General features: G+C 45.3%; 1 protein-coding gene across 1 annotated transcript; it reads left to right on the forward strand.

The window, feature by feature from the left end:
• The first annotated feature begins 1,484 nt into the window (after nucleotides 1-1,484).
• FAM20B (FAM20B glycosaminoglycan xylosylkinase) lies at nucleotides 1,485-15,748 on the forward strand. The gene is made up of 8 exons (XM_073571319.1): nucleotides 1,485-1,620; nucleotides 5,288-5,755; nucleotides 6,848-6,934; nucleotides 7,090-7,199; nucleotides 7,312-7,483; nucleotides 7,561-7,752; nucleotides 11,935-11,994; nucleotides 12,770-15,748. Exons 2-8 carry the CDS (start codon nucleotides 5,379-5,381, stop codon nucleotides 12,999-13,001), a joined length of 1,230 nt encoding a protein of 409 aa, XP_073427420.1. The 5' UTR covers nucleotides 1,485-1,620; nucleotides 5,288-5,378; the 3' UTR covers nucleotides 13,002-15,748.
• The last annotated feature ends 2,000 nt before the right edge of the window (nucleotides 15,749-17,748 follow it).

A 17,748-nucleotide genomic window follows, 5' to 3' on the forward strand; every position in this document is an offset into this window, starting at 1 on the left:
GAAAAAAAAAATTCCAAATGCGTCGAAATTGCAAAAAAAAAACCTGTATTAGAGCTTTTATATTTACCATGTTTACGATATGGTAAAAGTGAAGTGACAATATGATTCCCCAGGTCCGTACGAGTACGCAGATACCAAATGTGTCTAGTTTTTTCATTATTTAAGTGATGAAAAAATATTTGGAAATTTGTAAGAATATTTTTTGTTGCTTTTGTCGACATTTTCCGAGACCCGTAACGCTTCCACTCTTGATATGAGGGCTTATGTTTTGTGCCCTGAGCTGATGGTTTTTTGTGCTAGTATTTGGGGGGTAGATATGATGTTTTGATCCTAATTCTTGTTTTTTTTTTTTTAACGTTATGCCGTTTACCGATCAGATTAGATTATGTTTTGATAGACTGGACTTCTATGAATGCAGCGATACCAATTATGTGTATTTTTAACTGGGCAAAAGGGGGTGATTTGAACTTTTTTTTTCCCCCATAAAAAAGACAGGCTGGCTTTCACAGGCGATCCAGTAGCGCATTGGCAATGGCGGCAGGTCACGCGGCTGCCATGGAGCCTGTGAGCCGAGGGGGCCTGGTGCCTCCCGCCTGTCACATGATAAATTGTATAGGCATCGTGGATGAGATGCAGTTGAAAGTAATGATGAAAGCGGGAGCTGACACTACCTCCTCCATCCTTCTTCCTCGGCGTCTGACGTCTCAGCGCAGCGGGCAGGATGATGTCACTACCTGGCGCCGTACTTTGCAGGGGAACTTGAGGTGGGGTACAGTAGGGTCATCATACAGTGCGCATGTATAAACTCAGCGCGGTGACTTGATCTATGAAGAGCTCAGAGGGCAGGAGACGCGGAAAAAAACAAAAATACTTTACCTCAGGAACTTATTCAATAATTAACAAAAAAAAAAAAAAGCATGTCCTTTAAAAGTCTGATCCCTCAAAATCTAAAATTACTGAACTCATACGGTGTAAATGGCAAATTAAAAAAAAAACGAAAAAGCTAAATTTGGTGGGTTTCTTCGGATGTCGCTTCTCCCACAAAAGCACTTTGAAAGGTCATAACAATGAAAACTAAAGCTCTGCACACAAGAAACGAGGCCCCAAAAAATGTTGACAAAAGTAGTAAAGAAATGGAGTCACTTTCACTGAAACCTACTTCAAAAAAACCAGCCGTCCTTCCTGTGATACACTGAGCGCCTCCACAAACATGGCCGCCTCATACTGCCACATTTCAGGCGTCGTCACGCTGTCAGTAACAGCCTTTTACTATTCTCCTCTTCTATTGGTTGTTCGATCTGACATCGACACAAGGCTGAAGAGTCGAGAGTGTCCATTGGTTCTTACCTGCACGCAGCCAACGCTCGCTCTGATTGGCTGATATGACCCACAAGCATAGTCGCTCCGTATGACAGATAGGAATCACCTGGAACGCTGATTGGTAGTGGCTGACAAAGCGCCTCGGCAGCTGATTGGCTGTGAGGAGAGTTCCGCCGTACGCTGCACCGTGTCCTGGTTGGGGAGGGAGAAGTGTAATGTTGGCAACCGAGGGCAGAGCACCGTGTGAGGGCGGAGAGAGGCGGCGGAGGGACGGCGGCGGCTATGGAGTAGTGTGAGCAGGTAGGGGAGCTCCATGGCAGTCAGTGAGTGAGCTGCAGGGACCCGCGCTGGCCCCATCACACGGCTCTGTGGGGGGCGGCAGCGCAGGTTTGTGAGTGTCCTGAAAGTCTGACTGGATCTGTGGGGCCAATAGTATGGAGAGCAGAGGCCATAGCGTGGGGCCCCAGCACAGGTGCATGATGGGACAGCTGCCTGCACAGGAAGGATTATTGATCTGCTTACCCCAAATTATTGTCTCTGGCCGGATATTATGGGATGTGATCACATGACCGTGCTGGGATCCGTCATCCCTCCTTTGTATTTACTGGCTGCTGATGGATCCTGCGCGGGACTATCGCTGCGCTGGCCGCCGCCGCTTTACAGAATGCTGTCTATGAAAATGAGATGCAATTTTCAATATCTCTGCTTGCTGTCATCCCGATACATGCTGGCAATGGAGGTGGCCCAGGCCGCAGCTATGGGGGGATGATGGGTGTTTGATGAACGGTCCTGCGCTGCCCCTGACATCCGCTGATATATGGCGGCGCCCGCTCCATACTGGTCGGTGTTTGGCTGCGTAACACAGCGACTGGAGACGGCTCTGATTGTAGGAGTTTAACCCCTTGGACACTGGTGAGCTGTGGCCACGGAACCTTTGGGGCAGAGGTGTCCTCTGTTGCCTCTTTTGGACCTCAGCAACATGAGTCCTCGTGTCAGCCGGGGAGATCCATTTGGACCTTTGCTGTGGACCTCAGGATCTGTATGTATGTGCCAGTTGGCAACCTGCATTGTTTAGGTGGTAGTAGTCTGCCCCTTCTTATACTCACATCAGGCTTGTACTTGTGTCACTTTGTTCAGCCTGCTGGCAATCTCTTCAGCAGCTCCACCTTCACCCAGCAGAGTCCATGCCGCTGTCACTCAGCGCGGCGCTCTTTTACATGCCCTCCTTTGGTTTCTTGTCTTGATAGTAAAGCTCCTCTGTGTCACGTCTGGGAATCTTGCAGCCTGCACACAATTACCATCCCTAACAGCCTCCAGCCATCTCTAACATGGTCACACAGATTCCCTGTGATGGGGCATCTCTTCACCCCTTGTGGGCAACACAACCTTTCCCATTTGGTAAATTTTGATAACATACAGAAGTCGGCCTCTTTGCTCCTTTCCGGGGTGCTTATTCTTAGACATATTTCATGTAGGAGGGCTTGCTTCTTCTACGCTGATAGAACAGGCTGGAGTTTCCTGTCGTCCTGAGGTAGTGCACCATAGTGCTACTCAGCCCCGCTACTAGTTATCTGTGCTGCAGGCACTGCTGGGCTCCTAGCTCTCCTGCTCTCTGCCAGGCTGCTCTGTATGTGTCTGACCTCTATTGATGGCAAACAGGAATCTTGGATGCTCTCTGGATGCCGCAGGGAAGGGAGAAGCCACTGAGGACATACCTTGAACTAGTCATCCTGAGACACGTAGTTCCTGGCCAACTTAAAACAGAATGTGTCCTGAGACTGGAACTTTTCAGAGTACACAAGCCGGTGTCTGATTCGTGCTACACTAGGTTTGGACAGCATAAGACAGCGATCAGCGAGCGGCCCCCCTGCCGGTATCGCTGATCGCTGGAAGAAATCTCTGGACATTTCTTTGGTCGCTGGTCTCCCGCTGGCCAGCACGCATCGCTGGTGCATAAAATAATTAAAAAAATAAAAAATATAGTTATTCTCACCTTCCGACGTTGCGTTCAGCCATCCCGCCTCTCTCCACGCTCCGGTCCCAGTGATCCTTTGCACGAATGACCGCGAGACTTTGTTATCCCGCGAGACTGTGACATCTCGCGGTCATTCGTGCAAAGGATCACTGGGACCGGAGCGTGGAGAGAGGCAGGATGGCTGAACGCGACATCGGAAGGTGAGAATAACTATATTTTTTATTTTGATTCTATTTTTTACAGGATGGCCAGCGATGCCGGGCGCTCGGCATTGCTGTGCTGATCGCTGGTGAAGCTGTCTGTGTGACAGCTCACCAGCGATCACATAGCGATTTACCAACGATCCTGACACCTTCATATCGGTGTCGGGATCGCTCGTAAGTTGCTTAGTGTGACGGGGCCTTAAGTTCACACTAGGTGTATTTTTTTTCTGCAGCAGAACATGATCTCTTGGCAGGAAAGAAGCTGCAGGAAAAAAAAATCATGTTTTTCTGCTGTTTTTTTTCGCGGTGGATTTGGCATGCTAGATTTGTCTCTTGTGCTTGCTGATAAACTTTAGTATTGAAAAAAAAAAATGTCCTATTCCAAAGAATGAAGTTTTGACGCAAAAAACGCAGCAAAACCTGATACCTGCGTTTTTTCCACCACCCATAGGCTGCTTTCACATTTGCGTATCTGTGCGCAGCGTTTGGTCCGTATGCGTACATATCTTTAACATGGTGTACACAGGAACATGCGTGCATTGTTTCGCGGTGTGCGGCGGGGCTTGGCGAACTCAACATGTTGCATTTTTTGAGGCGTCGAAAATCTGTCAAATATGCGCAGTCATGCGGATGGGTGTGTCAACATTACTGTCTATGGGAACGCATTGGTAAGGCAAGAACATGCGTTCTTCAAAATAAATATATATATATATATATATATATATATATATATATATATATATATAGAAATCCCATGAGACTCCCATTTTTGTCTGGTGTCATATCTAACGCATGCGCATAAACAACGCATACAAACGCAGCATTTTTTTCACCTCTTTCCTGCATTGAATAATAATCCGTTCTGGTAATCAGGGCTGTGGAGTCGGTGTCATAGAAATTGAGGAGTCGGAGGTTTGGCTTACCGACTTCACATCCCTTATAGGGCTGTGGAGTCGGAGTTCGAGCCCATTTTGATGGATCTCTGAGTTGGAAGTTTGGCTTACCGACTCCACAGCCCTGCTGGTAATGATGGATATCTGAAAACCTGAATCTGCTGAATGAGTCCCTGCGGGGGCTGTACGGTCCCTCCTGCCACTTCTCATCTGTGACCTGCTCTCTATTGTGTAAAATATATGCTGTTTAGTTAATTTTACATTAAGTACTGAAAAGAAATCAAACTAAATAAGAATGGGACATAGAATCTTACAGCAGAATGGAGGAATGTGCTGTAGGGCTCTGATGATTGTGGATGTGCCCCTACATGCAGATGCTGCCCCTCGAAGAGGATTGAACGTGTAACCCGTCCTGCCTGTCAGCGGGGCTGTATACATGACTGATGAAGCTGCTAATATAAGAGGACTTTACTATATTGTACAGCCCATAGCTGAAACCCAGGGGCTGAAGTGCTCTGCCGATCGCTGTGCCCTTGGGGTACACTCTGCTTTTGTCCAAAAGATTAAGCTGCATTTACACCGATAGATTAGTCGTTCTTAAAAATGATCATTTTGTGATAGTCTTGCCGTGTAAACACGCTGCCGATCACCCCATAAGCGAACAAAACTCATTTATCAGATTCAGTGATCTTTTGTGCAGGGCAAAAGATTGTTCTCGGCAGCACAAGCAAAAAGTACCTGTGCTGCCGAGAACAGTGGCAGCTAATGATCACTGAGCAACCTGTTACAGATCGCTCGGTGCACATTGTATACGGCGGTCCACCTGTGCAAACAGACAGGGTATTGTTTTTGTTTTTTTTTTGTTTTGTCTTCTGACATTTTTATCTTCTGTGTAGGTCCCCCTGAGGATCCAGCTCTGGGATGTCCTGTATGTGTATATTCAGCTTTTCCCACTGTTAACCCTCCGTCTCTGGTCTTTGGGTCATCATGAAGCTGAAGCAACGAGTCGTGGTCCTGGCTCTGCTGCTGGTCATTTTAGTCCTTACTAAGCTGCTACTGCTGGACAGACTGGAGACCTCTGCGGCCCAAAGACAAGACCAGCTGTCCTTCCAGCGGATGATGTCTGGCCTGCGGCTTACCATGGACTCACGGCTGGAGCACACTTTACAGTCTCCTTGGGAAATTGCCTCTCAGTGGGTCGTCCCAAGAGAAGTATATCCTGAAGATACTCCAGAAATGGGAGCCGTCCTGCATGCCATGGCCACAAAGAAGATCATAAGAGCGGACGTGGGCTACAAAGGCACGCAGCTCAAAGCCTTGTTAGTGCTGGATGGGGGGCAGAAGGTGGTCTTCAAACCGAAAAGGTAGGGATTTAGTAAAGAAGGGCTCAATGAGGAGGATGGTGAAAAGAGCGGGTCCTTTCTTATGAGAAACCTATGATAGGATTATAGCTCCATAACTCTGTAACTAAATCTTGAACCTAGTGAAGTAAAGAGCAGGCACATAACTCGCTAACGCAGGAAGATGGCAGCATACCGTGATTATATGGGATCGCCTATAGACATCGCCATACACATATTTGCTTAGAGATGATAGAAAGTGACATTACTGTGGGTCCATAGATGCTTCCTACATATGCAGCCTGATAGTATCTCAGACAGAGCATAAAGCCCCTCAAACACTTTGGATAGTGGTCAGCTGAATGATGGCTCCGACCCACTGTTTGGCTAACAGAGATCTCTCCCGACTCCTCTATTCACAGGAGCACTTGCTCGGCCGATTACTCCTGTTCTGTATGAGAAAGCCACTGCCAAACATCCCTGGCGGTCACCTTTCCTTTATAAAACAGCATCATCTGTCAGGAGCCCCCACACACTGTAGATTGTTGATATCTTACGTATGTAGCTTTAAAGGGTTGTCTACTACTCAGACAACCCCTTTTGAATCCCTTTTTCCCCCACTATTACTCGCTTCCGGTTCCAGCAGTGTCAGCATGAGCTCACACAACAATTGTCACGCTATCCTTGCAGCCAATCAACACTGGCTTCACTCTCCTTTGTAAAAATCAGAATATCTGGAGAAAGGGAGAGGGGCAGCCTCAGGTCTCGCTGCTTCCGGATGTCAGTGACTTCCGTAGTAGAGGAGAGTGAAGCCAGCGCTTATTGGTCACAGGGATCGTGTGACATAATGTCATGCAAGCCCTGGGAGAACCAGTGTCCACACCGCTGGAATGGCGCTGGCACTAGAGGTGAGAAGAAATGTATTAATTTTACATAGGGGATTCAGAAGAGGTTGTCCAAGTAATGGGCAACCCCGTCTTTAGTCACTTGAACATATATAGAAGTAAGTTGTCTTATATGAATAGCGCGGTATTTATCCGTACAGTCCATAGGGTGTATTACTCAGCATTTCACAACTCTTACTTGCTGCTGACGTGTGCGGATTTTGGATTCCAGATACAGCAGAGACTATGTGGTAGAGGGAGAACCCTATGCTGGCTACGATCGGCACAACGCAGAGGTGGCCGCCTTCCACCTAGATCGGTAAGTGTGTGCCTTTACTCCGTGCAGGGTTTCTTGCATCTAGGATGGACACATGCTTCTTAGTAAACCGCATCAGAAAATGTAACCAAACACAGGGTTACTGCTTTACACCAAAAAAACTTTTATTAATGTCCCCGTGTGTTCATATTTTATAGGATTCTCGGCTTCAGACGGGCCCCCTTGGTCGTCGGCCGATACGTGAATCTCATCACTGAGATTAAACCTGTGGCTACCGAGCAACTGCTGAGCACTTTTCTGAAGCAAGGTAAGAAGAAAAGTCATAAAGAACACCACTCCCATCATTCCCACAAAATGAAATGTTTACCACTAGAATTTGTCCCCGTGGGTTTATGATTTTTATTTTTTTTTTTTCGCAGGGAACAACACCTGCTTTTATGGGAAGTGTTACTACTGTCGAGAAACCGAGCCCGCCTGTGCCGAGAGGGAAGTGATGGAGGGCTCGGTTACTCTCTGGCTCCCTGATGTGTGGCCTCTCCAGAAGCACAGACACCCCTGGGGAAGAACCTATCGGGAAGGCAAGTTGGCAAGGTAAGACACAGTATGGCAGAGACTCTTTTCCTTACCTTTCTCCAGTCTTCTGTTACTGACGTTTATACATCTGACAGGTGGGAATATGATGAAAGTTACTGCGACGCCGTGAAGAAGACACCTCCCTATGATGCTGGGCCCCGACTCCTTGATATTATTGATACCGCCATCTTTGATTACCTGATTGGAAACGCAGATCGCCATCACTATGAGAGTTTCCAGGATGACGAAGGAGCCAGCATGCTTATATTGCTGGACAATGCCAAGAGGTCAGTGTGCACCGATCTTCTCTCCAGCAAATAGTCATCATAGATGTTCATCCTCCCCAGAGCGTGGTACTGTAACCATCTGTGCCAACCATGCAGAGCAGTTATATAAAGCGTCTAAATTGCAGCGTGATGTGAGGTTGTCCTTACTGTGAGGTGTATTTATATATACATCAGGGGACATCGTCCTGCTTAACCCAACGCTGCCATCTCCCCTATTGGATGCAGGATGCTCTGACTCCTAATGCATGGATCCGGGCTGATCCATGTGGACGTCGAGGTTTCTTCACACTTCGTGTTTTTGTGGCATTTTTATCTGTGTTTTATTTGGTGCAGAAAGTGCTGCATTTTATAGTACCAGCAATGTAAATGAGACTTTAAAGATCTCATTCATGTAATGCCTTTTTTTTTTTTTAAATCCTGAAAACTCTCCCAGAATATGACAACTAGTGTGTGTGTAAAAATATATATATATATATATATATATATATATATATAGCGAGAGAGCTGTCCTGGACTCTTCTGGGATAAAGGGGTGGGGATCGGTCGGCTAATTGACTTTACCCCCCTTTCTTCCATAGAAAGGGACCATTCTCCATTATAGTCTCCTGGAGATACAGAAAAGCTTGAGTTTGCTCAGTGCAGCATCTTTATCTCCTGGAGATTATGATCAAGGACAGGGCACTTCTGCTCCTGGAGAACTATAAAATTGGGTTATTGTCAGTCAGAGGATCATTGACCAATTGGCTGATGGCTCAGAGTCCTCCATTGTCTCCTTCATTGTTGTGCACAGCCCCTTTGGTCAATATGAACCTGATTACACAGAGCAGGAGGAGATAAGCGGCTGCTGGAGATAAGCGACTGCCAGACACCACTGTGGATTATCACAGGGAATGCAAATGGAACCAGACCAGAAACATTGGGCAATGAATGCTGTGATTATACCACTTTTTTTTTTTTAACGCCATACATAATGATGCAGCCAAATCTTGTGGTTTTTTTATTTATTTTTGTGCCTTTTGTTCACTTATTTTCCAAAAGCCATACTGTCTGTAAATGTCGATCTACATATAATGTCCTGAAAAATAAAAGTAATTGTAGGGGTTAAGGGAAACATGATTCTGCCTTTAGTTTTTTGGGGTATCATTTTCATGGCGTTCATTGTGCAGAAAAAATACCCAGGTAAAATGATTCTACAGGTCTGTATGGCTAAGTCTATACCAAACTTGTGTGTGGGGGGTTTTATTTATTTACCACCCTCTCTAGAACTTTTATTACCTGGGGAGGGAAGGCATTAATTAAAAGGGGTATTCCCAACTTCACAATGCAGTCCTATAATAATGTTCACACGTATTTATTCACTTGTGCCAATATGCACAAATAATCCCCTTAAGGAAAGGCCCTTCAATCTTGATTTACCCTCCAGTTGTCACTGGAACCATCCTGTATAATAAAGTAACTTGGCACTCATGAGTGCCAAGTTTCTTTATTATTCACTTTGGTCTGGGTAACCTACTTGCGCACCCTGCGGTAGTGCCACGCTATATTTGACACTGGAACCATCCTGTAGTCCCCGTGCTCATGTTCGATAATGTGAAGTGTCTCAGATGGATTCCGGTGACCATATCTGAGCTGTGGCTAGAACGGAGCTCCTCCTGTGAGGGGGGATGTCATGGAAAGGGACGGAGACTCCTTTATTCCAAAGCAGGCGTCATATTCGACATATTGCCGGATGGGCTGTATATAGAGGGACCAAGAAGAGAGAAGTACTGTAGAATGGGCTCTATACAGAGGGGACAGAAAAAGCTATACTGTACAATGGACTGTTAATAGAGGGGACAGAAGGTAGAGAGATGTTGTAAATGGTGGGATTCGATTAGTCGAGCTGTCTTTGTCAGCTGCTGAGAGATAATTGATGTGAAACTACAAATGTCGTTCTATTGATGCATAGAACAAAGGATTTTCTTCTGCCATATGCATCTGCGGCAGTTTCACATTATTGATCTGCCGGCAGCAGGCATCAAGGGCAGCATGGTGGCTCAGTGGTTAGTACTGTTGCTTTGTCGCTCTGGGGTCCTTTGTTCACATCCCACCAAGGGCAACATCTGCAAGGAGTTTGTGTGTTCTCCCTGTATTTGCTTGGGTTTCCTCCAGGTTCTTAAGTTTCCTCCCACGCTCCAAAGACATACTGATAGGGAATTTAGACTGAGTCCCAATGGGGACAGTGATGATCAAGTCTGTAAGGGGCTATGGAATATGATGGCGCTATATAAGTAAGCATAAATAAACTTTGAGCTCAGCTAAACCAACTAATGATGTAAACTCACACTGCAGCTGTAATGGTGTTGATGGCAGAAAATGCAAAGTCAGGCAGGGTACTGGACAGGGGCAAAGGGTGCAGAGAAGCACATGGTGAATTCTGCACTTAAAGGGAATCTGTCAGCAGGTTTCTGATAGTTAATCCAAGAGCAGTATGATCTGGGGGCTGAGACCCTGATTCCAGTGATGTATCATTTCCTGGGCTGATCGGTGCAGTTTTGATAGAATCCCGGTTTCTGTGCTGCGGGTATAGCAGTGCTCGAATGCTGAGTCCTGTATAATCCTGCCCACACCACTGTGTACACAATAAGCTGCCAATCAGTGCTGGGGATGGGGTTACACAAATAAGCTGGAGTGGCTTAGGGTACTGTTACACCTAGCGATGCACCAGCGATCCCGACCAGCGATATGACGCGGTCAGGATCACTGGTACATCGCTAGGTGGTAGCTAGTGAGCTGCCACACAGACAGATCTCACCAGCGACATCGCTGGGGACGGGGGTCGCTACTTACCTGTCAGACGGGGCGATCCTGCGTCCTCCCACCCGGCTCCACGCGTCGCTCATCGGCGCCACAGGAAGCCCAGCAGGAAGTGGCCGACGAGGAATGGTCCAGGACCTTCTCGCGCGACCAGCGATAACCAGCGGGGGAGCCGGTCGGAGGTAAGTATCACATGCAGCGATATCGCTAGCAATATTGCTGCAACGTCACAAAATCGGTGACTTTACAGCGATATTGCTAGCGATATCGCAGTGTGTAACGGGGGCTTTACACACTTCACCTAGTACTCTAGTGCAGGGTTCCCCAACTCCAGTCCTCAAGGCCCACCAACAGATCATGTTTTCAGGATTTCCTTTGTATTGCACTTTTAAGGGAAAGTGTAGGGCTTGTGCAATCTAGGGCTAGTTGTGGACTGCCCTTGTCAGGGCAGGAGCCTGGGGATCAGGTAATGGTCAGCTTATGAGGGATGTGACAGGGTATTGTACTCCCATCGCTGCCTCTCCACATGTATGATGAGTATCCCTGGAGACTCCTGACCGTGTGCAAAATATTGGTGAGATTGTTCCTTTTATTATTCTCATCTATTGGTGGCTATGAAACCCCCCCTTTTTTGGTCTAGCCAGTATATAAACATATGAGTGCAATTGGCTATGGCATTTTGCTGCTATTTTTTATGCTGTATCCAATATATATAGATTGCTGTTTGGATGTTATACTAGCTGCATTCTATATTCCTATTGGGTGTTTTCAATAATCCCTTGGGGATCATCACCCAGTGTATGGGCATCTCATTTTAATCACTATTTTGGTGACACTTTAGGTCTGGTAACTTTTAAGCTATGCATTAAAAGTTATATTTTATCTCACTTGCTGTTATACACCCTGGTAATTTTACCAGACTGATCTGATCACAGCCTAAATGGCCAATACGATTCCAGCACGTGCAGATCAGTATCTTTTCACTCTTGCAATTATCTGCCTTTCACCGGAATTTTTATTTCTTTACAACTGTCAGATAAGTGAGGCCATGACTGAGGATCTGAACTAGTCACTTCTCATCACTTCCGGGCTGTAGTCGTACGAGCGTCCGATCCTGGGTGATTGCTACTCGTGACCCAAGTCCATGGGGTGAGGTCTATAAAAGAACGTGTGAGGGGAGGTAACGTGGGTTCATGGCGCAGCGACGGAAATGATTAATATGCTGCGATACGTCGTCCGCCTGCTCATACTATGCACTACTATATCACTGGAGAGGTGACTGCTTCTGAAAGTGATGGCTGGTCTCTTGGCTCCGAATAACATTAGTCCATTGGAAGGAGGGTCAGAAAAAATCATGATTGAATCGTGTATTATTTTGTCTTTCAGTTTCGGCAACCCATCGATGGACGAGCGTAGCATCCTGGCCCCCCTGTACCAGTGCTGCATGTAAGGCAATGAGCTCTGCTACCGTTGGGTCTCCTTAATCCCCAAACTGTACTGGACGACCTCTGTTCCGTTCACTTTCTAGGAGTGGTGGTCACACATGCTCAGTTCACTCCTCTAGGAGTGGTGGACACTAGTGATGAGCGAGCATGCTCGGATGATCTCCCAAGTATTTTGGCGTGCTCTGAGATTTAGTGTTTGTCGACACATCTGCATGATTTGCAGCTGCTAGACAGCCTGAATACATGTGGGAGTTGCCTGTTTGATAGGAATTCCACACATCAATCAAACAGGCAACTCCCACATGTATTCAGGCTGTCTAGCAGCCGCAAGTCATGCTCCGAGCACGTCAAAATACTCGGAGGTCACCCGAGCATGTTCGGGAAAACCTGATCAAAGTGTAGACTCGCTCATCACTAGTGGTCACATATGCTCAGTAATGCTTCATTTACTCTCTAGGAGTGGTGGACACACATGCTCAGTACCGCTTCATTTACACTTTTTAAGCTTATCTCACCACACAGCTGAAAATGTATTGAGCAAAAAGATTCACAACCATACTCCATGTCAGCCGGATGGGACATTGTGAACTTCCTCAGCCAGCCCCCAGATGCAGACACTTTGGTAGCATTTTGTGATTACTAGGACCCCCACCCCTCACCCCGCTAACGTGGGTCCTGTGAATGTTTTTGCTGGGATAGACGATAATCGTTGTTATTGAGACCTTTCCTTTACCATCATACTCTACCTTCATCTTAACGTTGTTCTCTGGTTGCAGCGTTCGGGTTTCCACCTGGAATCGCCTCTCTCACCTAAAACATGGCACCCTGCGCTCCGCTCTGCATTCGGCCACAAGTCATGACCCGATCTACCCGTTCCTGTCCGACGCTCATTTGGAAGCCTTGGAGCGCCGCCTGCAGGGCATAATAGGAACCGTCCAACAGTGTATAGATCAGTTTGGCCCGGACGTAGTGATGGTGGAGGACCGGATGACTCTTTCTCACGTGTAGCGGTGGCATTACCACAGACTGCATTACTACAAACGCGTCAAGATGGTGTGAATATTTTTTTACCATACACCCTAAAAAAACAGGTGCAAAACAGCACAGTGCCCCCCTCCCCAACAGACTGCAGCTCCTATCAGTGGGAGGACTCCGACCTCTGCTGCATCTGAATCTCCAGATAATGAATTGAACTAAAGTTTATGATGCGAAATATGTGACGGAGGAAGAAATTTTTTCAGAATCTAATTTATTCGAGTGCAAATCTGGTCTTTCTTGACGGTTATTTGCGTTTTCTACCCTTTTTCTTTTGGGGTTGATTCACAGCCACGGTTTGCACAGAGTCCACATGGGGGCGCTGCTTACAGTTTCCAGGAATCATGTGGTGCAAAATCTCTATAGCAGGTTGTCCGCTTCTGACTGATCTGCTAATTCCACAAATGATGTGATGTTCACATTATGAAACTGGCGTTAACCCCCCCAACCTCCCCCAGATGTTGTATTACCCCCGATCTTTTGTTTTTAAATGGCAGCTGCAGAAATGATCGATTTAACACTCTCCTTACATTAACATACGGAAACACGTTGATTTACTGTATTCAGGATCGTCTGCTCCTTTTTGATCAGTCCCGAGTCTAAACGATCACTATTTCTGTACACAGCCCAGATCGTTCTTCCCCTTTCCATATAGAATGAGATGGACACAGAGCAATACGTTCAGGGTAGACGTCCACCCTTCCCTCTGGTTTGAGTTATCTGCCCCTAGATGGAGAAGAATGAGACCAAAAACTCCTAATCGCAGGTGCTGACCCGAGGACATAGATGTAGAAATTGTCCATTTCTGTGCTATTGGTTTATGCATAATGTCGCTTGTTTTTGCAGTCAGATCTTCCTGGTGCATTTTTCACCCTTATACAAGATGGTACAGGTTGGTTCTGAGTGTTCCGATCTATTTTTATTATTCCTTTGTTATATATGAAAATTGTAATCTGCAGCACATGAATTAGATACAACCGAAACTATATGATCCAAATTTACTAGCCAATGAAATCGGCAGATCATCCATTGATAGCGGAGGAGTTTTGAGGTGAGGGTTAAGGTTTATTTTTTTTGAAAAATGAAATGAAATATAGTAAGTGGAGCTAAGATTTTACATCTAAGATAACTGGTCTCCAGTGTGCAGTGACTTATGGTCTGCATGGTGTCCTAATCCATCAGATAGGTTATTGGTTTGGGATCATCTACTGATAAGTGGATGGATGGTCGGCCATATGCATCAGATGGCCATCAGTCCAAAGATGGTTCGACTGACAGCCATCTCCGCTCACACATCCTGTGTTTTCCATGAGGAAACCGCCGACTGACATATTGGCCGCCTTCTCATCTCCAGGAGAGCAGTGCAATCTGCAGTCCTAAATTGACATGACTTTTGACCATCATTTGGCCGGCGCTCCCATCCACATGAGACTGTCGGTTGAACTCGTAAATATTGGCGGGTTTGGCTGTTATAAGTCTATTGGGTATGGGCAGCATAAAGCAGAAAATGGCACTTGCTGTTTACTTGGCTTAAAAAAAACAAAAAACTCAGCAGAATGTATATAAAGGGTGTATGCATTACTGGTGACTGTTCCAGGTGAGAACAGGTCTGACCGGTCCCACAGTGTATAATGAAGTGGAGCACAACAACAGCCTGTCTTTTTTTTTTTTTTTTTTTTTGGCCAGTTTTGTTTTTCCTTTGCCGAGGTGTGTGTGTCTGTGTCCCTACCAGTCCTAAATCGCAACATATGGTCCTTGCGTGTCAGATACGTATGTCTGTGTGCTATTTTTCCTAAATTGTAGTGACTGTCCAATTATAACTGCATCATGTCCTTCAGCATAAATCTGGAAAGAATCTACATTTTTTTTTTATGTGCAAAATTTTGATTTTAATGTTTTCGCCCTCTTAAATTAGGGTGTTTAGTCCTATTCAATAAAAAAAATACATTACAAGCCGTTTTAAAAAGAGGAACAAAAACAAAGATGCAATGTATATTTCAACCCACAGACTTTCAGTGTATCTGTCTGCCACCTACCCTTGTGTCCTTTTTTTTTTTTTTTTTTTTTTGGTTGCAAGTTTTCTCACTTCATTTTTTTTCTTTTTTTTTTTTTTTTTGCATAGTCCTTGGTAAAGTAATTGGTGCCTGGTAAGACATCTTGCATCTTCTATAGCTACGAATAGATCCAAAAAGAAGGAAAAGTATAAAGGAAAGAGTGAAAAACGTCTCATTTCTTTTGTATCCAATTGTGTGTTTAACCCGACAGCTACATCAAAAGCCAATTGTGTGATCAGTTTGTATGAAAAGTCCTGTGTTTTGTGTTTTTTTGTTTTGTTTTGTTTTTTTAACCTGGAACAGCTCCACTGTTGATCACAGGCCTTGTCTAGTATTGCATCTCAGTTCTACAAGACCACATCCTGAGTGACCCGTCTAGTTTTAATGCCTACCATTCTAACAATTGCACTATTGCTCTTGTCGCTGGCCGCCTCGTGCCTCTTCTGCCATATTGCTCTGTGTCTTCTTGTGTGCAGACGTTTACATGTCCTGTGTGGTCCAGTACGTGTCACGACTCGGTAACGGTTCTATTATCGTGAAACAAAATTTAAAAAAGCTGCTACATTCTTACAAGGGTCAGTATAAGATGATTTCTATGACTTGTTCTCCAGACTGGAAGGAGTGAACAAGAAGAACGGACTTTAAAATAAAATGTCATCTACATGATCTTGTTACTTTCTGCATGTAGTGTTTTATCTTATTCAGTGCTAGAGGTACAGACGTCCATTTATCCTGATGTGGGGGTGAGAAAGGTATTTGGATAGTGATGAGCGATAAGGTGCTACTCGGATGCTGAGTGTCTTCGGCGTGCTCAAAAAATATGTTTGAGCCCCAGCGGCTGCATGTCTCGTGGTTCTTCGACAGTTGCAACACATGCAGGGATAGCCTAACAGCCGAGAGCCATGCAGCCTCAGGGACTAGGAACATATTATTCGAGCACTCCGAAGACACTCAGCATCCGAGCATGCTCAGATAACACCTTCTCTGAGCATGTTTGCTCATCACTAGTCATGGGTACAATTGTGCAAATCCGTTATGAAGGCCACAAAACCCCCCTTAACTCCTTCCTCGTTGTATAATGTAAAGTTAGTTTCCCTTTTAATAGTTGAGTTTTGTGTGCAGAATGGAAACTACATATTCACTAATGGAACAGTGAGTGGCTGGAGCGCTCCCGGGCACATCCAACATCTGTGGCCTAAATAAGCCATGGCATAGAAAAATCAATCAGGGATGTATGCCTAATGCATGAAGCTGATTACAGTATTTGAATCAGTCCTGTACTGGTGCATCCAGGACAGAATTTTATTCACTGGAAGTAAAAATGAAAAGGCTATTGTCACCTTCTTTAATAGCTAAAATTACGAAGTGCTTGTAAATATCGTGCAACTTTGCATTTTACCTTATTAAAAATCCTCTTCGGTCTTAAGAAGAGAAGGATTTTTAATAGAGCTTGTAAGCGCTGCTCTGAAGCTGGCTGGATCACTGGATCTAACCAACTACAGTCCCCCCTTATCCTTCGATGCTGCGGAGGCAAAGCTTGCAGTATCAGCAAGGGCACAGTTCTGGTCCACGATGTCTCCATTAAATGGTCTGTACTGTCAATCAGAAGCACACCTCCCCTCTGGCATGCAGGAAGCCGTGAGGCAGAGCAGTGGTCCGCTCCTAAATAATCAACATTAGCCAACCTCTTCTAAGGTTAAGATGTTAGGAATTGACAGAGGAAGTATCTTGTAAAACATTTTATTATTTTTAGAATTAAAAAAAACAAACATTTGTTGCCACTGTTTCCAGACTACAACCTCTCACACAGGTGTACAGAAATAAAATTGTGCCACATCCTATCAGATCCCATATTCTGAAGGTATACCAAGTCCAATGAGCCGCTACATGCTGCCTCCTAGTATTGTGTAGCGACTCCATGCACATCTCTCTGGCACGCTATGGTGCCTTAGTAATGGTAACTGCTGAAGACATTAATGTAAGTCCGACTACACAGTTTGTAGTCTGTTGCCAAGGAGAAGGTCTACAAAATGATAGGAACACTTTTTTTAAGCCTAATTTCAAAATATTTTTTCCCCTCCAGTTCAGATCCATGAGATTAAAAAAAAAAAAATCTACAAATTCTACATATGGTTTGTGCACAACATAGACTTGGTATTACAGCACTCATAGTCTTAGGGGCCTGAATCGTGCCTCCATGTATCTCTGATTTCATGCTGAAGCCCACAGTATACAAAATTTTTATTCCATTTTATGCCATATTGTCCAGATAATTTTTTTTCTTCTACAGTTTCTCCTGGAGGCACCATACAGAAGACTACGCTGTGGTCTGTAATATGGACCTATGAGCAGAGGCAGAAGTTCTACCGCCCTGGGCTGAGGTGCCAATGGCTGATTTTACAAATTTAGCATTACTGCCCGGGCGCATTAGAGAAACCGTCACTTTAATTTTTGTTTCATATATCAATAGTACACATGACAATAAGCAACGTAAATCAGGAGAAATCAGTTTCTTCCTCCTCCTCCTGGACCGATCTTTCATTCTCGGTCCATAAATAAAATCTGTATTCAGTGCAGATAGACCGTCATATTACTGAGAGAGGAGATGACGATTGGTGCTTATAGAGTTCTATGGAGAGGGGAAGAGCTAGAGGCAGCAGACATTC

The sequence above is a fragment of the Dendrobates tinctorius genome, unplaced genomic scaffold (assembly GCF_039654945.1).
Source record: "Dendrobates tinctorius isolate UK_male_01 unplaced genomic scaffold, ASM3965494v1 ptg000029l, whole genome shotgun sequence".
In the NCBI taxonomy this organism is placed as follows: Eukaryota; Metazoa; Chordata; class Amphibia; order Anura; family Dendrobatidae; genus Dendrobates; species Dendrobates tinctorius.